This window comes from Aspergillus ambiguus, assembly GCF_047715705.1.
Source record: "Aspergillus ambiguus strain CBS 117.58 unplaced genomic scaffold BDV59scaffold_1, whole genome shotgun sequence".
In the NCBI taxonomy this organism is placed as follows: domain Eukaryota; kingdom Fungi; phylum Ascomycota; class Eurotiomycetes; order Eurotiales; family Aspergillaceae; genus Aspergillus; species Aspergillus ambiguus.
The window spans coordinates 1,364,456-1,387,599 of NW_027395514.1; the positions used below are offsets into that span (position 1 = coordinate 1,364,456).

Genomic DNA, 23,144 nt, shown 5'->3' on the forward strand with positions numbered 1-23,144 from the left:
ACTAATTATCAAATAATTTGCATGAGGATAGTCTGGTATGATCCTCATTACTATAATTGGCTAGAACAACTAGGTAAGCCCGTCTCTCTACCCTATTTACGCACATACTGTAAATGAAAATGCGATGGGGGATGCATTTGGCCAACATACTGCAAGACGGGAAAAATTATGCTCTTGGTACACTGGAATCCCAAGTCACCCGGGTATATCGGGTGTATCGGGGAACCGGGGAACCGGGGAACCGGGGAAACGGGAAGCCTGCACGCCTGGCCGGCATTATATTATTGGATCATGGAAAAATACAAGTGGAAACATCGTCGTGGAACCGGGGAAAGCCAACGGCCCATGTGGCGACTTCTCCATCCCACTGTTGGATTTTGAGAATATGACTGTTTATGCCGTAGGCGCCTCCAACACATTCATCCGATAATATTGAAGATAAGTTCAGTCCGTTGCCAAGTCAACTCGAACATCAATACGATCATCAATTGCCACCGTAATTGCCTCTGAAATCTTGATGTTCTTTTTCAGGACTTGCCGGGGGTTAAATCGTCTAGCAAACATTGACAAAACAATTTTCTGCTCGATGATCGATAGGCTACACATGATGTATAAGTATCAGTCCGTCTCCACAGGATGAAAAGAGTGTCCTACTTTTGCCCGATACACTGTCGCGTTCCCCGTGAAAAAGGATGAAAATGAGAGAGCATCTTGCGCTTATGATCGTCGTCGACCAACCATCGCGCTGGGTTGTAGGTCGTAGGAGAAGGGAAAATGCCGTCATCGTAGAGTGAATATAGTGGAGTCATGCTCACCTCGGTCTGCAGGTGGTTATAAATGGCCTTCATAGAGGGAAGAAAGATTGATCTTACCCCAGGTGGCAGGTAATGCCCTTTGAAATCCCATCCATCATGTGAAACAGTCCGTGGAAGCCGAACACGACTGGGACAAGAGATTCGGAGGCCTTCTTTGAGACAAGCATCGAGAAATGCCAAAGAATCGAGATCCTGGACATGGGGCCTAGAGTCCAGTGTGGGCATGACCGTCCGCACCTCGTTCTGCAGTCTCTGATATGCCTCGGGCTGTTGCAGGAGATGGTGGAGAGTGACCGCTAACGCTGATGCGGTCGTGTCAGTCCCAGCAACAATCATAACAATGGCTTCCGAGATTAGGTGCTCTTTTGTCAGTTCCATGGACTTCTTTTCAGCAGATGATATCATATTCTTGAACATGGTCCAAGTGTCAGTCGCATGCATGTGTCCGAATCCAGCGCTGGCTGCTTCTCCTAACTCCAAAAACCCATTAGGAACAGCCCTGAGCTTGTAGTAACTCGCCCACCTGAGGAGTTCTCTTAGAATAGGGAAATGTTGGAACTGGACATCTTAATTACATTCTGTCTCAGTACAAGACGGATAGGGCGTGGGGACCTACAAACGGCACAGAGTGAGTCGCTTTATCTATGGCATCGAATATACCCGACTCAAAATTCTCCAGCTTCAACGCGCCAGTAGGTCTTCCAAAGGCGAATTCGGAGATCGTATCCAGCGTCATGCACCGGAACGCTGGGAAGAGTGGGATCAACTGGCCACCCTTTGCACGCTGCGCAATTCGATCCATCAAAAAAACAGCCTTTTCGTATATTGATTCTTCATGCTGAACGATATTCGCCCTGGAGAAAGCGTGAGAGATGAGTCGCTTATCTTGGGAATGTTGTTGTCGATCGCGAATTGTGAAGAGGTTGGGTGCCTGGTCTTCAAAAGGACGATAGAAGTATTCTGATTTTTCGAACTTGGATGTCTGTCCGTAAATGACACCAGCGGCTTCCAGGTCGTTGAAGGAGACTTCGTTGGGTGAGATCCTCAATATTGGTCCTATCCTCCGAGAGTAAACGCCTGAGACCAGTATTCTCGCCGAGAAAAACGTACCATACTTTCGGTGCAGATTAAGAATCTCCATGTGAGGATTCCCTCGCATTTCTAACGCGAAAATCCACCATGTAGAGGTTTTGGCAAGAAATGGACCTGGTATGTCCCTTAGGGCATGGATATACACATTATACACAACACGTCCGATAAGCGATAGAATCAACACCACCGCTCCATAAGCAGCGTAAGACATGGTAGAGAAACAGATGAAAAAAACCGACGAACTCTCTATGCTATGATGGCACCACCTTCATCCCATATATGTCCTCATATACCCCCCCCTTATGCCACCTGAGTACTATATTATGAAATACGGGAACTCCGGGGCTACACGATCTAGATAGAGAGGATCTATTCCGCACTGATTGCGTGAATGGTCATCCATCTTTCCCCACCCTGTGACCGTAAGATATGGACGCGGAGACAACTCATGGACCCGTCTCAGCGCTATCTCCTTTTTTTCTGGGAGAACCGGGTGTATACGAGGGTAGCATCCCCGGCGCAATGCCGGGGAAGAGGAGGATAGCCGGTGGCCAATTCAGTTTCAACTCATTTGCTTACCCTTCTCACAAGCGGATCTAACAAACTAAGGAATATTTCAAACTCGAACCGCATTACCTTGGTCTATTGCAGGGTGGTCTACAGGAGTATCTGCACCCTTTTTCAACTTCGCTGCACCACCTTTTTCTCTCCCTTTTCGCAATTCTTGTTACAGAGGATTTTATTTCTCCATCCCTGAGAATATAAACCACAATCAAAATGGCAGTTCCAACTACTCAGAAGCCTCTTAAGCACTTCCCCGACCGCCCGCAATTCTCCGGCTTCATGAAGCCATGCCGGATGGAGGGAGAAGTTGAGAATCTGGAGATATACGGCGATGTTCCGGAGGATATTTATGGAATGTTTTACCGCGTAATGCCAGACCCTCAATTCTCGCCGTTTATTGTGGATGATCCAGCAGGCTAGTTGATTGAACTTCGCCCTCTCATGGCTCTGACATGGCAGCAGTGGTTCAATGGCGATGGCAACATTAGCGCCTTTACAATTAAGAATGGCCGTCTCCTTCAAACAGCGATATGTACGAACGGAGAAATTCACCCGGGAAAGAGAGGCTCAAAGGGCACTGCTTGGTAAAGTCCCCATCATGCACAACCATTTCCACGGCGGGGAGCAAAGTCTACCGATGTCAAGGTATGTATATATCCACACTTCCTTTATGTTGATGTGTCAAAGCTAACTCTTGCAGTGGTTCCGCTACCCAAACTCCTTCCCCGGCCACACAGCCAACGCCTACGAAGATGAATCCGGAAAGCTCATCCTGGACCTCACTCTAAGTGACAAGAACGTCTTCTTCTGGTGGCCAGATGCTCAAGGGAACGCACCTGAGCCCAACTCCATCCAATCCCAGTTAACTCGCTTCACAATCGACCCTTTATCATCTGATGTCAACCTGTCCAACCCAACGATTCTCCAGAACGGCAACTCAGAATTCTACCGCATTGACGACCGCTTCGTCACTCAACCCTACAGACACTGCTTCTTCGATTTGATGGATCCATTGCTTGGAACCGACTTTCCAGCAATTGCTCCTCAGCTGGGCGGCGGATACCCACTTTACAACTCACTCGCGCATCTGGACATCGACACTGATAAGACGGAGGTCTACTTCCTGGGGAAGACTCATATGGTGCAGGAACCCGTGTTTATTCCACGACGGGGGTCTGCGACTGAAGGTGATGGGTATGTCGTGGCGTTGGTGAATAATTATGCGTCGATGTGTAGTGAGTTGCATTTGCTTGATACGAGAGACTTTACCAAGTTCCAGGCGGTAGTTTTGTTGCCAGTTCGGTTGAGACAGGGGCTGCATGGGAACTGGGTAGATAGCCAGCATATGCAACCCAAGGCATAGACGCGGAACCTGGGCAAAAAGGAAGTCGTCGCTGGAGATACCTTATTTATGTATATGAAACCACAAAGTTTGATTTGTCTTCCAATATACCTATTCTATATGTACTCTTTTCGAGTCTTGCGGAATATTGTACTGTATGCTTATATGTGCATTGGTAGCCAACTCTTGTCTTGTGCTTTGATGGAGTTTCTTAACAGAATCGAGGCCAGATGTTGTTTAGATCAGAAAACAATGATGCTGTGCGTCACAGTCACTGGTCCACATTGTGGACACACGAAAATTTAGGTCTACACAAATGTTACACTCATACGACTCTTTTGTACAGTCACTTGCACAGTCAGCTTGCCCATGAATTCTTATAACATGTTCGGGACATCCAAGGAAAAGTCGACTTATATAGCATCTATTTATTTAAAATCACGGTCCGCGTCTACAAGAACTCCTCCAATCCCCATCTCGCGCCGAACCGGCCCCATCCACTATCTCCATGTCCGCCGTGCGGCAATGTGGGTTCATCATGCACCGTCCCCGAATTGATATGAATAGTCCCAGCCCGAATCTCTCTAGAAAGCTCTAGAGCCTTAAAGTAATTTCTCGTGAAGAGCGCCGCGGACAGACCATACCCGGAACTCTTCGCCATCTGCAGGGCTTCCGTCTCCGATTCCACAACGACTATTCCAAACATCGGGCCGAAGGACTCAATGTGGTAAAAGTCCATGTCGGGCGTTAGGCCCTCGATGATGGTGGCTGGATAACCCAGCTTGTTGTTTGATAGAGGATTGCTTGCTTGATGGACTATAGCTCCTTTGGATTTTGCGTCACTGACGAGCTGCGTTAAGCGGGATATACTGGCAGTGGATATAACTTTATGCGCTCTTGTTTCGGCACTCAGCCGTTCCAGGATATTTTTGATTAGGACATCAGCGACCGAGCTGACCACATAGACAAGATCAGTCGACATACAGATTTGACCATTCTGTGTCGTAGATACTGGTTAGCTTCTCGGGAAGACTGGATAAAATGGGCAGGCCAGTGCCAGTCTAAGCAACATACGTTCAAAAACGCTGCTCTAACTATATGCTCTGCTGCAGAATCAAGATCTGCATCCGCTGACACAAGTGAGAAATTTTTCCCACCCAGCTCCAACAGCACTGGCTTCAGGGCCAGAGCAGCCTTGGATGCAATAATCCTGCCAACCTGTGTGGAGCCGGTAAAGTTGCACTTCCTGACCTCACGACGCTGGATTATGGTGTCGTATATTTCCCCTGCATCTTGTGGTCGATGGAGGAGGAAGTTAACCACTCCTGGCGGGAAGCCAGCCTCGCGAAAGAGGGAGGCGATGAAGTAATGGGTTCGGGGACTTAATTCTGAGCCCTGTGGTGATATACATTATTAACCCAAATAGAGTTCCCTAGAAAATTTACAAAATACCTTCAAAATGGCTACATTCCCAGCTGCAACCACCGGAACTAACGCCCGAACTCCAAGGATCAACGGGGCGTTCCACGGCGCAATGCCCAGTACTACACCAAGGGGCTCCTTGAACACGAGCGCATATGAGTTTCCCTGTGTTTTGGGAATCGAACCCGTCAATGAATCACCCAGGAGCGCAGCTGTTTCCTCGATGATCCCCACGGCACCTTCGAAGTTGATTTGGGACCAGAGAGGCGAACAATGTATTTCGGCTTCAATTAGGGCTCGTGCTTCGCTCGATTTGTTTCGCAGAAGCTAACATATTAATTAAAGCAGGTTAATTATGAGAAAGGGGAATGTGCATCTCACCCTAGCCACCTCTAGCAACAATTCACGGCGTTTTGCTGGGGGCGTTGACGCCCACGAAGGGAATGCTGTTGCGGCTGTCTCGACAGCTTGGATTGCCAGCTCGGGAGTCGCTCCTTGAAAGAAAGACTGATGTGGTGCATCTTTGGGGGAACTTGGCCATATCTTGTCGACGGAGGGTAGAACGATATCTGTGCCCCCGATGATCAGGGGGATAGTGCTCGTAGTATCACTCATCTATATTGGGTCGTCAGTCTTCAGACTAGCAGCTTTGGTCCCCTTAGCTATGTAACGTATTCCGTCAAAATAGCAGATATTTCTCTCTAGTTTATGGGGTAAAGTTCCACAGTCTTCGCGCATTGAGTTGTGGGTGCTGATTTCAAGGACATATCAAGTAACGCAGCGGCATCCTTTTTCCTGCACGGCCACCATTCGTTCCCCGGTATCCCCGTATCCGGATACAAATCTAATTGTGAATCATTTGGTCTTTCGTTCTGCCTCGGGTGTATCCACAAATCGCCACGTAAAGCCGGGGTTTAGCTTCATGGAGGTCGAGTTCCGGCATTTTCCCCGGTACCCCCGAGCAACGCAACCATCCCCCGTGGGAAATAGGTAAGGAATCATCTGATACTCCGCAATTTAATCTTGGATTTGCAGGAGTACATAATACGAATATTCGTTGCTGCACATAAAACTGGTATAATCACTTGCCAAACCACCAGCACGATGTCGATGGTTAGAGCAACCGATGCCCAAACACTGGGCCGCTTCTTTGAGGACGCTGCGCATGTTCTCGGAGAAGAAAATATCTCGCGCACTCCTGAACACGGTGCTCTCAAAGGACCGCAAGGCGAGGACTCCTACGGAGATCCGTTTTCAACGGCTACAACCCACCAGCCAAGCGGTGCTGTCCGGCCCAAGTGTGTGGAAGAAGTCCAGGAGGTCGTGATGCTTGCCAACAAGCACAAAGTGCGTCTGTGGACAGTTTCGAGGGGCAAGAACCTAGGGTATGTTCTCCACATTACATCATATCCGTTGCATCGGCATATTGCTAACAGTCCCTAGATACGGTGGATCCAGCGCCGTCGTCAAAGCATCTGTAATCCTTGACCTCCACCGGATCAACAAAATCATAGAGATCACCGAGGAGTACGCGTACGCTATCGTCGAGCCTGGGGTATCTTTCTTTGACCTTTACGAAGAAATCCAACAGAGAGGTCTTGAATATCTGGGCTTCAGTCCCGGCGATTGGATGGGGTTCGGTGTTGGGAAATACCCTGGACCGTGGGTTTGGTTATACACCCAATGGAGAACATTCGCAGTCGCAGTGTGGAATGGAGGTTGTCTTACCAAATGGGGATTTACTTCGGACAGGTATGGGAGCGATGAAGGATAACAAGACTTTTCCGCTTTATAAGGGGTGTGTTCGCCGCCATAAATATGGTCCCTTTAGTGAAGGATATTGACTCCTCGAACAGAGGCTTTGGACCAGGTCTCGACGGACTTTTCTATCAATCTAACCTCGGTAAGCCTTCTGCGCTATTTCATATTCCACATATCATGATCTTTGACAGAAATAGGGGTTGTCACAAAACTCGGCATTCACATCACCCCTGCCCCAGAGGCCTATGCCACAATTGAGGTCAGCGTGCCTCGAGAAGAAGACCTTGTCCCTTTAGTTGGGACTCTTTCAGACCTCATGCGCCGCTCCATTATCCTGAATTCACCCTCCATCGCAAACATCTTCCGCATTGCCTTAATGTCCAAAGATCCTGAGATCCTCGCAAAACTCAACCGGTACATGAAATCAAACTCTTACGTACCTTACCCCGTCTTAGAGGAAATCCGCAAGCAACAGAACTGGGGCTTCTGGAAAGCATACTTCTCCCTTTACGGATCAGTGGAAATGCTCCCAGCTCTGCAGAAAACCATACAGCGCGCATTTTCCTCTATCCCAGGCGTCCAAATCGAATGGCGAGAGTTCCCCGGTACTCCCGGGCAGGCTATCACCGCCGCTGAGATTAAAGAGGAAGAAATCCCTCACAGCGGCATTCCAACTCTTGCCCCTCTTGGGCTCGTGGATAGTCGATCGGGAAAAGGTGGCGCACACATGGACTACTCGCCCGTCATCCCTTCCTCCGGCCGCGAACTGTACGAGTGGTATCTCACCGCGAAGCAGCGCACTATCGACTCAAAGTTCGACTTTTTCGCTGACTTCCACGTCTGCCCGCGCTATGTGGTCGGTATTGAGCTGGTGATTTACACTCTCAAGGAGGAAGCGCGCATGCTCGAGCTATACAAAAATCTGGTGCAAGACGGTGCGAAGCAGGGCTACATGGCGTACCGAACGCATGTGGGCTATATGGATCGTTTGGCGATAAAGATGGACTTCAATGAGTGTGCTTTTTCAAGGTTTACGGGCCTCATGAAGGATACGCTGGATCCGAATGGGGTTTTGTCGCCCGGTAAGTCGGGAATTTGGAATAGGGGGGTTTCGCAGGTTACGCTGAAGCCGCGGATTTAATCTGTTTCGTGAGAGAAATATCTGGTTTGGCTTTTATTACCACTGACACCACCGTGGCTTTTCAAGAAAGATCCCTGATACAGCGACATCCTTCTTCGCTGGAAACACACAGTCCAAGGAGATATCTATCATAAGGCTGTACAGTAACCGCAAGCAGACTAGGCTAGGCATAGGCACAACATTGCGTTTTGTATAACGTCAGTTAATGGCTTCACTAATCAGGTAGCTCCAGTTAGACACGCACTTCGCACAGAATTGGCAGTAATGCGCGTCCCCGTCGCCAGACTATCATAAGGATCCCGTTTTAGGACGTTTAGGACAGAGGTATTTGAGACAATCTCGACTGGGGAGACTTGTTTGGGATAAAGATTGCGCAAGAAAACGCAGCAACGCCGATAGATTCCTTAGGGAGATACGAAATGGTCGCTCTCCGTCAATGATCAGTGTTTTCCTTGATTATCCAACTTTCAAAATAGCGTTATATAACTTTGCCTACTTTAGGCAGATTATCAGTGTCTCTGTGGCGCACACTATTAAAGACCCAGGCATCAGCGCGGGAGCCAGATTCAGCTGTCATCTTCTCTAATATCACCGCCCTCATCACGAAGAAGCCGGTCATCCCAGCTCCGAGCTTCTAGGGCGGAAAGCCGTTGTCCAGTACTCGTTGGCAGTCAAATTATGGTTGTGGTCTTGTTGTGGTGGCATACCATACCTAAAGAAAGCCCTGTATTGCAATACTTAAGCTTTTAGAGTATATAAAGAAGCCCAGGAATCCGAGCTAAATAGTTAATTTATAAGCACTCTTTAAACAGTTAAAAGGAATATGTACCGAGCTTTCACGCGGAATGATATAGTTTAGTTACCTTAATTAGAGGGGTCAGATATAAACTTAACGCAATTAAAGAGCAGTACTAAATAACATATAGAATTTTATTAGGTTAGGACATAGGTAGATATCCAGCTATTATATAGCCATGTACGCGTGGCGATTAGTCTAACATCGCAGAGTAATTTAGAGTTGGATTTATGGGTTAGTGATTATGTGGATTTGCTGGTGCTGCATAACGTAGATAATACAGGGTGCGGTGTGTCTAGGCATGGCAGAAGTTGCTTGGGATCCACCGTCAAAATTATGTAGGGATGTTGTATGTGCAGGACGACGAGTGGTCTCATCTGTATGGTTAGGTCCCTCTACAGTATATAAAACGACGTAATAGTGAGATGTGAGGTTGGGAAATGAAGCGGTGGTACATATAGCGGCAACGAATAACTCTATATAACATGAGTCTAAGTTTCAACAAGGCCTCAGATATTTAGGATCTAATCAATCATTTAGCTCCTGGACTCGCCGCTGTTAATCGGTCAGTTCATGCTGCGCAGGCAGGTAAGGATCAAGTTAGTAGTCTTTTGATCTCTGCCGGAGTATAACCTTATAGAACCTGTGTGGTTTCATAGTGTGTCGCGCATATGATAAAAACAAAGAATAGTTGACGAACTGCTCACTCCGTTTTATAATATACGGGGTCTCAAAAATAACTATATTTTGCCTCTAGCTCGTAAAACTCGGAGCTTTGGGGAGTTGACATTAGTTCGGAGGCTAAATCTACTAGGTTGTAAACCATCATTTCAACAACCTTGGGTAAAAAACCTGGACGACTTATGGACCCAATTGCTCTCCTCTCGGAATCTGGCAACTCAGGGAATGCCGCTCCCTTGCTCTAGGCTTGTAGGGAGGGCAGGGATGTCGCCCTGATAGAACAGATACCCACTCCTGGATTATTAGCCTTTGGCCTGGAAAATTACAATTGAGCCCAGGCTGATTTCTATCAACTGTTGTTCTCGTGGTGCCAAGTTTGGCATTCATAATCTCGATACGGGCTAGAGCTCGCAGCAGGAGTGGCACAATTCAAAGGTCTCGGAAGGCTCGCGACCGAGAGAATCCGACAACCCATAGAAAGAGAGAGAGCAAGAAACTTGGAACCAAAATTCAGTACAGGCAGGCTGACTCTTCAAGATGTAATCTGGACACATTGCCGTACTCGTATTGTTCTAGATAGATCCTACCAACCGACACTTGAGGCTAAGGATAAATACTATATGTTAAATAAGGGACGGAATAAAGGAAGAGAGGACACAAGCAATGTAGCCTAGAAAAGAAATACAAACTCCAATCACCACAAATGCAGCCAGCTAAATTCCATCACACCATCACATTCATTTACGTAAGGGATAAGGCACAAATAAGGGTGAGCTATGGACCAAATCTGTCAAAACAAACAACATTATTTACATATACTGAGTCAGACTGCCTAGTCAAAAGACAGTCATATTTGTTCTTTTCTCACCGCTACCAGCGTGTGAAATACTTGTACTTTAACGATGCGTTTCTCCCTTCTCCCGTTGCTAGGCCCATTGGCCTTGACTCTGGTACCCCCAGCTGTCGCAGCCGAGCCCCCGGATGTGCCATTGGCGAATAGCACTGAGGTCAGACAACATTTTCTTGCTCGTGAGGCTATGATAACTCTTGAGAAGAGGCAGAGACAAGGTACTTTTTCTAGAATCCACCATATGGCGAGGATACTCACGATCTATAGACCATATCTTCCGCCAGAAACTTTCTCCTGTAGCGCAACACGCCGACGCCCTTGTACGTGCTATCCGGCAAGATGAAATTGATCACTATTGGCGCCACGCTGGGACACCTCAAAGTCCTGAGGAGGAAAGATTTGCTGGTGAGGTGTTTCCTAAAGCTCGCCCGTTTATCTCATCGACAAAGCTGTGGAAGATCGTAAAACGCATGCCTAAGGGTTCGCTGCTGCATGCTCACCTGTCCGCAATGCTTCCGTATGAAACAGTTATTCGTACAATAATTCATACCGAGGGAATGGTTGTGTCTGCGTCGCACGATGTTGCCACGGAGGAGAGAAAGCAAAATGCGACAATTGCCTTCGCACACGTCAACACCACGGTTCAGACAGATACTCCATCTATTCATTCGACAGATTACGTGCCAAACACACAGATTCCCGTTAAGAGAGCAGCTGACAGCTACCCCGGAGGCCAGGATGCTTTTGTCAAGTTCGTCACGTCTAAAATGACGGTCTCGCCCGAGGATTCAGTCCGTCACGAGCTTGGTGTGGACGAAATATGGAGAAAGTTTCAAGGTTACTTTGACCCTGCCGGCACTATGTTAACATACGAGCCTGTAGTACGTACTTTCTACCGAAAACTATTCGAAAGGCTCGCCGAGGATGGCGTCCGGTGGGTGGAAATCCGAGCCGGAGGCTCCTCAGGAAAGCTTGTCCACAATGGAAATGAAGACCCGGATCCTGATCTCGATGTTTGGTGGGAGGTTCTTGAAGATGAGCTGGGAAAATTCAAGAAAAGTGAGAAGGGATCGAAGTTTTGGGGAGTCAGGGTTATCTGGTCAGATTGGCGTGGAAAACAGGGTGCATCTTTGACCCGCAGTGAGTTGATAGCCCCTTTGGTTGGAAAAATTTCACTAACGTCACTATCAAGGCATGAGTATTGCCCTAGAGCGTAAACAGAGATTCCCAGAGCTTTTCAGTGGCTATGATCTGGTTGCCCAAGAGGACTTGGGACATTCGTTGATCGAGCTAGCTCCCGAGCTCATCTGGTTCCAAGAGCAAACAGAGAAGCTCAATGTCACCGTTCCCTTTTTCTTTCATGCTGGAGAAACTCTCGGAGATGGCAATTCCACTGACTTGAACCTTTTCGATGCGGTTCTCTTTAACTCGAGGCGCATAGGTCATGGCTTCTCGTTATACAAGCACCCGAAGCTGATGAATGATGTTGTCGAAAACGCAATAATGGTCGAAGTATGTCCGATCTCAAACGAGGTCCTCCGACTTGCAACAGATATCCTTCACCACCCTCTTCCAGCCATGATTGCAAACGGAGTACCGACCGCAATCAGTAATGATGACCCGGCCATTCTTGGACAAGATGCCGCCGGTATTAGCTATGATTTTTATGAGACCATTCAAGCCTTTGACAATCTTGGACTGGCAGGATTAGTATGTTTCTCCAAAGTACCCCACAGAATATAATTGCTAAACCTGTTACAATAGGGGGCGCTGGCCCAAAACAGTCTCCGCTGGTCTAACTTCGAGGACCAAGATGACGCCACCTGGGTTCAAGATATTGATCTTGCAGAACACGGCAAAGGAATTAAGGGGGAACGCATTCGGGATTGGAACAAAGAGTGGGAGGAATTTTGTCAGTGGGTTGTAGACGAATATAGTTCCCAGTATGCTGTGGCGGATGTGTAGACTTGTCTACTCTTTCTGAAGACGAAAATAGGATTCACATTCGTACCGAGATAATGGGGAGGTCTAGCCGTCTCCCGAGATAGCCCTAACACTAGTAGTATGACGAAGAGAAACAGGCACGAAAAGTCACAAATAGATCCAAAGGATCGGCGCAGTCAAAAGAACACCAAAAGAGTCTGCCGAAAGTAAAAGTCTTCTATATCTACCAAGCTTGTGCCCGGTAATAAATGTGCTTAGAACCATTTCTTCTCATCCGAAAAAAAGGGTGTTGGCATTACATCCCAGCCAACTCCGACGTTTCCTGGATGGTGTCAAGACAGACAAAGCTAGGCGGGTATATGGTGCAGTAGTTGGGTCGGTGGACGTACATGATTTGCACGGCACGCTCCTTGAGCGCATCAAATTAGTTGATGGGGACGCGGCCTTAAACATGACCTGGGTGAACAAATGGCTCTATATTTTTGGACGTAACAAAATCTACCTGGTTGAGCTTATTAGTATTGAAATTTATTGGTCACTACTCCTCGGACGTTTCGTTTTCGAGTGGGGAAGCGTTGGCTGTTGAGACAACAGTCGACTCCAGTAGAGTGTTCGGAACATAGTGGTGAATGAGTTTCTTTCCTAGCCACATTTTGCCCTTCCTGTGACTATGAGATTTTGTCCAGTCAAAGGTTTAGTTTACTTACGGCGTTTCCTTGAATGTCGAGAAATACCGGCCGCCCGTCTGATTGAAGGCGTCAGTATTCGGCGCAAAGAATGTGAACTTCCAGGTGGGGTTCGTAGCGAACGCCTCATCAAATCCACCAACTTGCTTGATGACCTGCCCCCGTGCGCTGAGGTCGGATCGAGACGAAATATACTCTACGAGTGTTATGTTTCCGGCGTTGGAGGCGTATAGACAGGCTGGACATGTCGGTAGCTGAGAGGGCCTTGAAAGGCCACCAAGGCCAGGGGCGGCATCAGGACCTGAAGAGAAACTATGTTCTAAGGTCTTATTCTGTTGTGAAACGGTTTGTTGTCTCATCACCTATCCTACTGTCATAATTGACCGTGTTCGTTATATGAATCGTTGCGGATCATTCTCCGATATCTCCCCCGACACTATCAATACTAGGCCGGATAGAGCGGAATGCGGGTATTTTAGCATAACACTCCTCCATTTTTCGATTCTGTCTAATATGACCAGCCTCGTTAGAATGATGTGTATTATGGTCCATGGTTTGTCTCCTGGCCATTCAGCTCGTACATAGACTAACATAGACTGAGTCTGGTGGCCACGACTTCAAGAGGGCTGAGCACGACAGTTCGATTGTTTGCAGCAAAATCGGGGAGAACCAGGGGCATAATTTGAGTGCTGCCCCTTCTATTCCATTCTTGATGGAGGTATGTTCAAACCACCCCGATGCTGCTCTCATCATGCCACTGTGTGCTAAGCGAATGCCTGACATTGTGATTCCATGTCTGCAGTTCCAGCACATAAGCTGGGTATTGGTTTGACCAGTGTCTGTCCGTATCTGGGAATTGAGGTACGTGACTTGGAAGTGTATCGTATACACTGTGCTTGTCATCATCCGCAAGATGATGTCTTACCACTATCCGCTGTCAATATGTTTGCGAGCCGCCTCATTGTACCACACCTTGTTGCCTCCCAAAATCCCTGTACCTTGGCCATGAGGCAATCCCGGTCTCGTTGACGCGAAACAAATCGGGCCAGGACATGAATTGGCCAACTATAATATTCTGCGTAGTAGTCCACCGACGGTTGCAACTGGTTTACCAACTGTATCCCTGTTTGTACCAATTCGTGAATATCATGTACAGGCATGTGGTTGTGGCAGTTTGACATATCCGTGAGGAGGATCATGGCTGAAACGATATACAACCGTGGTCCAAGGAGGAGGGTGTCGCTGGCGCAAGGGTTTTCGGTATATAATGTCCCGGAACGGGGAAATTTTGGCACCGTCCTATCCCAAATCATGGTGCCATTTGAGTCGAGACTCCTGTTTAGTGGCAGTTCCTTCTCGATTGCTTCGATCTCGGACAGGAGTTCCAGGTAGTGAGCAAGGCTGTATTGTTCTTCGTGCTTGAGATGCATCAACGAGATCTCCCGAATGCGGAGGAATAGTTTTGGTGAGACACCCAATACCGGGGAATCGGAATGCTCTGGAGTTCCGTTGCTAAACATACCCTGTAGTGCGCGTTCCGCAAGGGTCAGAGCCAGGTCGATATTTGGGTGTTGGTCTGGAAGCGGCTGGAAAGGAACGCTGGTTGCCGCATGGAATATGAATGCTTCCAATGTTACTCGGCGCATGAACTCCTTCTGCGGTGACAAGGCCTTATCCGATGTTGCTTTGATAGCCTCGGATTGTACCAATTGGGCAAGGCCAGATAGGTGGGTAACAACACCTGAAGATGGCAATGGCCTCGTTCGCTGCGCCAATGACTGTTAATCAATAGTGGTCTACAACGTGTGATATCTGTCGCCACATACCTCAAATATACAGAGCATGAGAACAGTGCGAGAAACTGTGGACGTAGGTGTCATACCCTGCAACTGGAGAAACTCGCGCAGGCCAGCTACAGCGTGGACATAGAGTGTTTCCGCCAGTCGCTGGAAATATTGTTGAGCAAAAGCGTCGTGTGCTGGATATTCAAACGCACAACATGCGAGGAGGGATTGCATAAGGAACGGTGTAAACATTGCCATGGCCATCAATTCGTGATGATAGAGCTCGATTACCGAATCAGAAGCCTGTGGTCTAATTAATTGACGGAGCCATTTGGTCTGCAGCAGGTCAAATAGCTGAATCCCTGCATTTGAGGACTCTCCAAGGTATAATCTTAAGACACTTGGCCCACGCATCAAACATAACGGGGTATCCAATTCTCCCTCAGGCTCCGCGTGGGAGGGCGCTGGCGAGACCGAGACAGAATTCCCAACACTGGGGAGTAGCGAGGGGTTAGGTGGGTCAGACGCTAGCCCTATATGATTTCGATCTGACCTTGAAACTGGGCTGTTGCTTCCAACCAACTTTGGAGTCCCAGAAAGTGTGGGCGACGGCCAAACACACTCTATCCACCGGCGAGCACAGTTTCCGCAGGTGTCCCGACGTTCGTCGCACTTTTTCTTTCTCTGACGACCTGCGTTGCATTAGCTAAGATCGTCAAATCATGGGAGATGCAAGGAAATGTATGCAGGAGAAGGCACTTCCAGGTCAAGCATCCGGATTTTGTTCGGAGATACGCAGGCGGACGACGAGCCGGACGGTAACTTTTTTGCCGTGCAGAATTCTCCTGGGTCAGCATCATACAGACGGGAAGGGTACAACGCGGCAATCCAGCAGATGTTGCTGTCAACTTGAGATTCCAAGATTAAAGCGCCATATGGTAAAAGGATACAATGTATTGTGAGGGCTGTTCCCCGTCCGGAGCGGGTTCGATAACGGTAGATTGGCCACACGCTTTGCCTGATCAGGAAAGTATATACGAGAGATATCTCATCCAGTTATATGTAGTTGTCGACATAGATGCTTCCGTCTGAGCTTCATTCCCTCCCCAAGCACAATGCCCAACGAGCCTTTAACTATACGTGAAGAGCCCATAATTCCAGCCTTATACTCTTCCGCCCCAGATATCAACCCCGAAATGCGGAGATTCATATGGGGTACAACTGGGTCTTAGTGCCTGAGGCCCCAATCTCTCCGCCAATAGCGTCACTTTCCGCCGTCTTGGCCAAATCAGGTAATGTGTACTATGTCACTGCCCTTTCACTCAGTCAATCTCCACAATGCTAATACTCTACTGCCAGGTTGAAAGTGCTCAACAACAGTCACTAATCACAGGCACCTATATTTCCCATTCTCAAAGAGATATACTTTCAGTGGACTATGATCCCCATCTCCCCAGTGCTACTTAGTGCGGTGTGCTAGATAAGGTATATATGTGGACCTACCCCCATGGGACATATTGCCATCCAGGATGCGGAGGATCTTTTGTCAAACTCGAACAATGGAGAACCCTCTCCAGGATCCTCGCGAAATGCAGCATACCCAACAGCTTCCGCCAGGGACTGCATATCTAGGAAACGGTATGCACCATCCATTCTACTTCCCTGAAGACCACCCCTTATTAACGTATTCAATCTACGCCAAGGCGATCTCAGCGGAGTAGATCGGGATACTGACGGTCATATCGTTCTTCAACCGCAACCATCAAATGATCCAAATGAGCCACTGGTGGGAACTAGCCAAACCCTGCTGTTTGTGACCTGGGTTCTGATACAATTGACTAGAATTGGTCCATTTGGCAAAAATCAGCAAACTTTGCCATTGCCTGTTTATTCACCCTGATGGTTTTTACAACGTACGTTGCCATATATACTCCCTTTTCTGATTGCTATTAACGTCTTTTAGGCTAGATGTAGGCACCGTGACCTGGCCTTCCTTATCCTCCGAACTAGGCTATGGAAACGCCTACCTGAATAATACTTACGCGGCCGGCTTGGCCGGTCTGGCAGTTGGATGCATTTTCTTCATACCATTGGCAAGCATGGTGGGCCGAAAGCCTGTGTACATGGCGGCGGCAACTGTGATGGTGCTTGTCAATGTTGGACAGGCTACATTCCAGACCAAGACCCAATATGTGGTTTTGCAGGTCCTGGCCGGGCTGGCAGGATCTGTCAATGATACAATCATCCAGATGACGGTGAGGTATTTTCCTGATTACTGAGAGCCCGGCCGATTCTAACTTCCGTTGGGATCTAGATTGTCGACCTCTTTTTCGTACACCAGAGAGCCACCATGAATGGCATTTACTCTATCATGGTGGTGACCGGTGTAAGTCGGAGAAGCTTCCACTTCCATCTATGAGACTAACCTCGATAGACATATCTGAGCCTTATTCCCACTGGATACATTATTAACAGCCAGGGCTGGCGGTGGGTATGGTGGTGGTGTGCTATTCTCAACGGGGTTGTCTTGGTTTTAATCATAGTTGGGTTCGAGGAAACACGATACGCCAGGCAGGACGTCAGCCCAGTTGTGGGTGAGGATATGCCGATGCGTCCATATGCTGAACATACTAAAGGCAAGGAATCTACTCCAGACAGGCTCATTGAGCCGTCACCTGCATCCAAGACCGAGGCAACAATAGCCACCGACTTGCCGCCGTCGCCCCGGAGACCGTACACACAACGGGTTACATGGCGAGGGCATGCTTCTGACCTTAGCATGCAGAATTACTGGAAACAAGTCTGGCGGCCATTTCTGCTGTTGGTTCGTGTCCCAGCTGTTGCCTTTGTGGCTGTGGAATACTCTTTGATGTTATGTTGGATCGCTGTGTTGGCTACAACACAACCCATACTTTTCGCAGCACCACCATATAACTTTTCGTCGATTGGAGTGGGCAACATCAACATTGCTCCATTCGCGGGGGCGGTACTTGGTTCTGTTTTTGGTGGTCCACTCAACGACTACTATGTGGTCTGGCTGGCTCGACGTCGATCTGGCATTTACGATCCAGAGATGCGGCTGCATATGCTGCTAGCGCCACTCATTATCACTCCGCTGGGCCTCTTCCTATACGGGATCAGTATTGCGCATGTAGGATCTCTTCCCTTTTATGTCTATACAGGTCATGCTGGCTAACAATCAACTTTAGGGAGAAGCTTGGATTGTTCCCCTGATAGGCTCAGGATGTGCTGGGTTCGGGATTGGCTCAACTACATCAATCATTCTGCCATACTTTGGTGACTCGTACCCTGAGGTAATCACGCCCGAGTCCCCTAAGTTGTGTCGTCACTAATCGTGAACAGTTGGTTGCCGAGGGCCTTGTGGGAATCACATACATTCGCAATGCCATCGCAACGGCAGCTGCATTTGCCGTTAGCCCTTGGCTGGACGGCTTGGGAGTACAGCGAATGTTTATTTCGGTCGGGTGCCTCTGCTTTGGCATTCTCCTGCTGGTGGTACCGATGATCATGTGGGGGCGAGCAGCAAGGCAATATACCGCAGAGTTCTATATGGAGATCGTGGCTAGGAAGAGCCACTAACACGCACCTATTGCAATGAGGGCTTAAAGGTCGGAGGCAGAATGGGTGGGATGACGGGCTTCTAGTCCTATGCGAGGAATATAAATACATCACACGGGCATACACATGTTCAGAACAGAGATAGTGCAATATAGCAGCCGGGCTCTGTACTATCATTAGGTACCTAGGTAGGTAATGATAATGATGGTGCTCGTATGAAGCAGACAGTATAAGCGGGGCGGCGGGTGAATATCCACGAATGGCGTCACTTTCCGCGAGAGTGGATATAAGCCTGCTAGGTAGAAGACCATGGCACCGGGTATTAAGTAGACCAATGCTCCAGCTATAGGTTTCGAATCTGCCACATCCCGCTCATCGAGACAAATCATCTTGCAATACCTCCAGCATCATTATGGAGACGACTGTACTGGTCAATGGGCGCATTTTCACCCCCGGCAATGGCGACGAGGCCGACTTCAACGAGGCTATGATTGTCGCCGGCGACAAAATTCGCCATGTTGGCTGCCAGGAGGACGAAATAGTCCGACAAGCCCTTTTATCGGGCGCCAGGCGGGTTGACCTGGGGAATAAAGTGGTTGTTCCCGGCTTCATTGACAGCCACATGCACATCTTGGACTTTGCCTTGTCTCAACGCAAGCTCAGCCTTTTGCACTGCAGGTCGCTGGCAGAAATCCAGGCATCTATCCAAGAATACGCGAATAAAAATCCGTCAGAACCGCGAGTCTTATGCAAGGGTTGGATCCAGTCCACAACGGATGGGGAGGCCCGGGCCGCCTGGCTGGACGACCTAGATCCACGGCCGATTTACATCCAGGCCAACGACATGCATTCTGGCTGGGCCAGCACGGCAGCAATGGAGGAGATTGGTATTCCGTCCATGGCTGACCCTCCCGGCGGGAAGATTCACCGCGACGCAGATGGTAGACCGACGGGTCTTCTAAGCGAAGCTGCGCATCTCGATGTTGTGAATCCGTGGCTGAACGAGGCAACCCCCGTGGCCCAGAAGCTCCAGGCGCTGAGACATGCTGTGGCAGAGTACACTGCAGCTGGGTATACTGGGATGATTGATATGGCGATGGAGGAGACGCAGTGGGCGGTACTTGAGTCGTTCCGCCAGCAGTACGCGGAGAGGTTTCCCTTCCATATCGCTGCACATTGGATTATCCCGTATTCGAAGGACGCGTCAGTAGTCCAGGGACATCTCCAGAAGGCCATTGAGATGCATGGGAAATACCATTCATCAAAATCACCCACATTTTGTATAGTCGGAATCAAGCTCATATGTGACGGTGTCGTGGATGGTTGCACAGCTGCCCTCTTCCAGCCCTATACTGGAACCCAGGATCCGGTGGATCCTATATGGCCCGAAGATGAGCTGGAGGTTGTGGCTAGGAAGGCCGACGAGGCTGGCCTGCAATGTGCGATTCACGCAATCGGAGATAAAGCAGTTCACCAGGCCGTCAACGTCTTGTCTCGACTGACACCGGGACGTCGTCATCGCATAGAGCACCTGGAATTGACCTCGCCGGAGGATGCGAAAAGACTGGGAAAGCTGGGAATTACTGCATCGGTACAACCAGTTCACTCGGATCCTGCCCTGTTTAGAGCGTGGCCGGGTCTGGTTGGGCCGCACCGTTGCAACCGGGCCTTCGCGTATCGCGAGTTTCTGGAAGGCGGTGCTCCTATGGCGCTTGGGTCCGACTCGCCTACAGCAGCTCACCTTGCGCTACAGAATCTGTATAACGCCACAACACGGAGGTCTGCGATTGAACTTGGAAGTACGGAGACTGTGAATGATCAGTTCAAGTTGTCCTTGGCTGCCGCAGTCACGGCGGCGACAACGGGCGCGGCGTACTCGAGGCATGCAGATTCCTGGACGGGTAGTCTTGTCTCTGGTCATCAGGCTGATTTTGTGGTGTTAGATATGGAATGGAATCCGAATAGTCTGCTGCAGGCGAAGGTACAACAGACCTGGAGCAGAGGTATGAAGGTATTTGATGCGGCGCAGAAGAACATACTATAATAGGAGGTGCTGGGATTAGAACACAATAAACTCGACTAAACACAGTTCTTCCCAATGCCAGTGGGCATTAGAATTGGAAGAGTAGCAATTACGGATCATATTCTATCATCAAGGAGGTTTTTCAATAGTGTATCTGCAAGGGCTTGCGACTAATAACGGGGAAATGTGGCTCACTTTAGGTTCTTTGTTAGTATGGGATTTATATACATTCGGCATAAACCAGCCCGTCGTTGCGCATCGAACTAGGATCAACCTGCGTCTTCTTCCAGCGATGGATGCTTACTAGCTCGCCCATTTCAGTCCAGAAGCCCACCGGGGGAGTGGTAATGGAGTTCTCGTATGCATCAATCTCCGGTCGTTACCACACGAGATCGACCTTATGCAGTCTGACGTAGCGCATTCTTTTGATATGCTTATACTCGAAGAATAGATAGGGGCTAGCAGTTATATGGTATAGTTGGAGAAGAAGTCCCAGATACTTTACGGCGGGAAGGAGCTATACCAGTAGAAGATTACTATAATACTCTGCACGTAGAGTGCGAAAATTGCTTTATACAGTTGAAAGTACCTATAGTAGGGCCTCGTCTTGTGGTCATCGTTTTGGACCTGATAAGCCTTGTAGTAGTTTAGAAATGTAATAGGTATAATTAGGAAGCTGATAATGTATCGTCCAAAACTAGATTGAAGAACCACGAGATCGTCTGAGCTAAGTTGTTGCTAACCTGGAGGAATAAAAGAAGAGCAGAATGGCCTAATTTCCCCGTGCTTCTTCGACGTAGGTTGTAAACTGATGAGTATGCAATTTGGAATAGGGAGAAGGAGGTGCAAGATACACGAAGTTGGAGTATATACTGCGAAAAGCCACTTCCCAAAACGGCATGGTTTCCGCGGGGGACACTCACCGCCCACGTCACGTTTTCGGCCGCCGCATTCCTTCGCCGCGGGAAAATGCATCATTGGGATGCCTTCATCACCGCGCTCTCTCTGTCTCGCTCCTTTGTCTGCGTTTTCTTTTCTGGCTTTCCCTTCTTCTTCTCTTTAACCCGTTCACTATGGCGAACCCAAGACTCCCCTTTCTCTATCCCAACCTGATGCGCGCCATTCGCTCCTGCGAACCCACCACCTACCGGTCCATTCGAATTCCCTCCAACAACGGCCCCTCCCACCACGTTCCTTTCCATACCAGTCGCCGAAAAGCTGCCTCACAAGAGGCCTACCATAGGCGATACGGCCCTGCGGCGGAAGCGAACCTGCCTCCTCCCTCCCGTCCAAAAGGCGAATCTGACTCCAAGCCACCTCCACCAACACCCGCGGCAAAGGACACCGACGAGAACACATCCCCCAAACCGTCCGTCTCGGAGGACCAACGGCAAGCAAAAGTACCAGCTTCCAAAGATGATGCAGTCGAGACATCATCCCGGGACAAGACCAAAGAAGTCGCAGCCGCAGAGTCTTCCGAGCAAGCGGAGAGCATGCCCTCCTCCGAGCGGGACGCGCACGAGGAACCAACGACAACAGAAACCCACGACGCGGACGAACCCTCAGCAGCATCATCACCGTCCAATGAAGCTCCCAGCGAAGACCGCTCCGAGCACCCTCCACATCCCCTGAGTGGGAATCCCCTCGAAGGCGTCCTCCACATGCCCTCTCCGTCGTCCTTCCTCGCGCCCTCGTCTGAAGTCCACAACTCCCCCAACGGCGACGGTAAACCGCCGCATCTGACGCCCGCGCCGTACGTCCATCACTTCGACACCTACTCGCTCGTGCGGGATCTTTCCAAGGGCGGCTTCACCGAGGACCAGTCCGTCACGATCATGAAGGCCGTCCGTCGCATTCTGCAGAACAACCTGGACCTCGCGAAACAGAGTTTGACGTCCAAGTCGGACGTCGAGAATGAATCCTACCTGTTCAAAGCGGCCTGCTCGGAGCTTCAATCGTCGCTCCAGACTGCGCGTAACTCGGAGATGCAGCGCCAGCGGGCCTCCCGGACGCAGCTCCAGCACGAGTCGGATATTCTCTCCCAGCGCCTGAACCAGGAACTCGCCGGGCTGAAGGACGACATCAAGGGCATGTTCAACGACCACAAGATGGCCACCCGCGAGCAGCAGCGCAGCATCGATACCTCCGTCCAGGAGCTGAACTATAAGATCACGGTCTCCCTGAACAGTGACGGAAAGAGTGAGATTGAAGGCCTCCGATGGATCCTCACTCGGAGAGCCGCTCTGGCTATCGCAACGAGTGCCGGTGAGTTTCCCTAGCATGCTGTCTCCGCAGATGCAATGCTGACCTAGTCGCAGTCATGATCATCCTTTTCCTCAAATACTACTCCGTCCGCAAAACGCAGGACGGCCCCGAGAAGAAGAAGGATATCCCCGCGGTGGAAACCACCGAGAAACGCCGAGTCCAAGAGGCCGCCCCTATGGCTGAAGCTAAAGCTAACCCTGAGGTCCATATCGGCGAGTCGCTCGGCTAATCAAAACGTCGTCGTCTGTCCTTTGTATTATATCACTACATTCTGTCTCTTCCGTTCGCCCGCCAGTCTCTATCATCATCCATAGATCTCTTCCTGTCCTTACCTACTACACTATGATCTCTATTTCTTGCCTCCTTCCTATTCCCCGCTTTGGGTGTTGTGCCAGCCTC

The 23,144-nt window shown here is 49.3% G+C and overlaps 8 protein-coding genes across 8 annotated transcripts; 6 read left to right on the top strand and 2 right to left on the bottom strand.

Moving 5' to 3' along the window:
* Positions 1-3,069: 3,069 nt before the first annotated feature.
* Positions 3,070-3,834, top strand: BDV59DRAFT_197490 (carotenoid oxygenase; the record flags this gene model as incomplete). The annotated part of the gene is made up of 2 exons (XM_073692937.1): positions 3,070-3,120; positions 3,172-3,834. The coding sequence occupies 2 exons, from the start codon at positions 3,070-3,072 to the stop codon at positions 3,832-3,834; spliced, it is 714 nt and encodes a 237-aa protein (XP_073553358.1).
* A 430-nt stretch (positions 3,835-4,264) lies between these two features.
* On the bottom strand, positions 4,265-5,850 carry BDV59DRAFT_206903 (putative aldehyde dehydrogenase; the record flags this gene model as incomplete). The annotated part of the gene is made up of 4 exons (XM_073694880.1): positions 4,265-4,810; positions 4,888-5,208; positions 5,266-5,562; positions 5,617-5,850. 4 exons carry the CDS (start codon positions 5,848-5,850, stop codon positions 4,265-4,267), a joined length of 1,398 nt encoding a protein of 465 aa, XP_073553359.1.
* Positions 5,851-6,339: 489 nt separating this feature from the next.
* On the top strand, positions 6,340-8,775 carry BDV59DRAFT_206904 (FAD-binding oxidoreductase; the record flags this gene model as incomplete). The annotated part of the gene is made up of 6 exons (XM_073694881.1): positions 6,340-6,620; positions 6,679-6,790; positions 6,831-7,033; positions 7,092-7,138; positions 7,194-8,078; positions 8,639-8,775. 6 exons carry the CDS (start codon positions 6,340-6,342, stop codon positions 8,773-8,775), a joined length of 1,665 nt encoding a protein of 554 aa, XP_073553360.1.
* A 1,741-nt stretch (positions 8,776-10,516) lies between these two features.
* Positions 10,517-12,429, top strand: BDV59DRAFT_206905 (adenosine deaminase family protein; the record flags this gene model as incomplete). Its single annotated transcript, XM_073694882.1, has 4 exons — positions 10,517-10,682; positions 10,732-11,604; positions 11,657-12,174; positions 12,229-12,429. 4 exons carry the CDS (start codon positions 10,517-10,519, stop codon positions 12,427-12,429), a joined length of 1,758 nt encoding a protein of 585 aa, XP_073553361.1.
* Positions 12,430-13,841: 1,412 nt separating this feature from the next.
* BDV59DRAFT_6628 (uncharacterized protein) lies at positions 13,842-15,080 on the bottom strand. The gene is made up of 2 exons (XM_073696873.1): positions 14,921-15,080; positions 13,842-14,860 (listed from the first exon to the last, which is right to left on the bottom strand). The coding sequence occupies exons 1-2, from the start codon at positions 14,972-14,974 to the stop codon at positions 13,997-13,999; spliced, it is 918 nt and encodes a 305-aa protein (XP_073553362.1). The 5' UTR covers positions 14,975-15,080; the 3' UTR covers positions 13,842-13,996.
* A 1,305-nt stretch (positions 15,081-16,385) lies between these two features.
* Positions 16,386-18,536, top strand: BDV59DRAFT_206907 (major facilitator superfamily domain-containing protein; the record flags this gene model as incomplete). Its single annotated transcript, XM_073694883.1, has 8 exons — positions 16,386-16,516; positions 16,547-16,664; positions 16,721-16,791; positions 16,842-17,133; positions 17,193-17,264; positions 17,313-18,029; positions 18,088-18,192; positions 18,242-18,536. 8 exons carry the CDS (start codon positions 16,386-16,388, stop codon positions 18,476-18,478), a joined length of 1,743 nt encoding a protein of 580 aa, XP_073553363.1. The 3' UTR covers positions 18,479-18,536.
* Positions 18,537-18,869: 333 nt separating this feature from the next.
* Positions 18,870-20,507, top strand: BDV59DRAFT_206910 (amidohydrolase; the record flags this gene model as incomplete). Its single annotated transcript, XM_073694884.1, has 1 exon — positions 18,870-20,507. The coding sequence occupies one exon, from the start codon at positions 18,870-18,872 to the stop codon at positions 20,499-20,501; it is 1,632 nt and encodes a 543-aa protein (XP_073553364.1). The 3' UTR covers positions 20,502-20,507.
* A 1,046-nt stretch (positions 20,508-21,553) lies between these two features.
* Positions 21,554-22,974, top strand: BDV59DRAFT_197497 (uncharacterized protein; the record flags this gene model as incomplete). The annotated part of the gene is made up of 2 exons (XM_073692938.1): positions 21,554-22,745; positions 22,799-22,974. The coding sequence occupies 2 exons, from the start codon at positions 21,554-21,556 to the stop codon at positions 22,972-22,974; spliced, it is 1,368 nt and encodes a 455-aa protein (XP_073553365.1).
* Between the last annotated feature and the right edge of the window lie 170 nt (positions 22,975-23,144).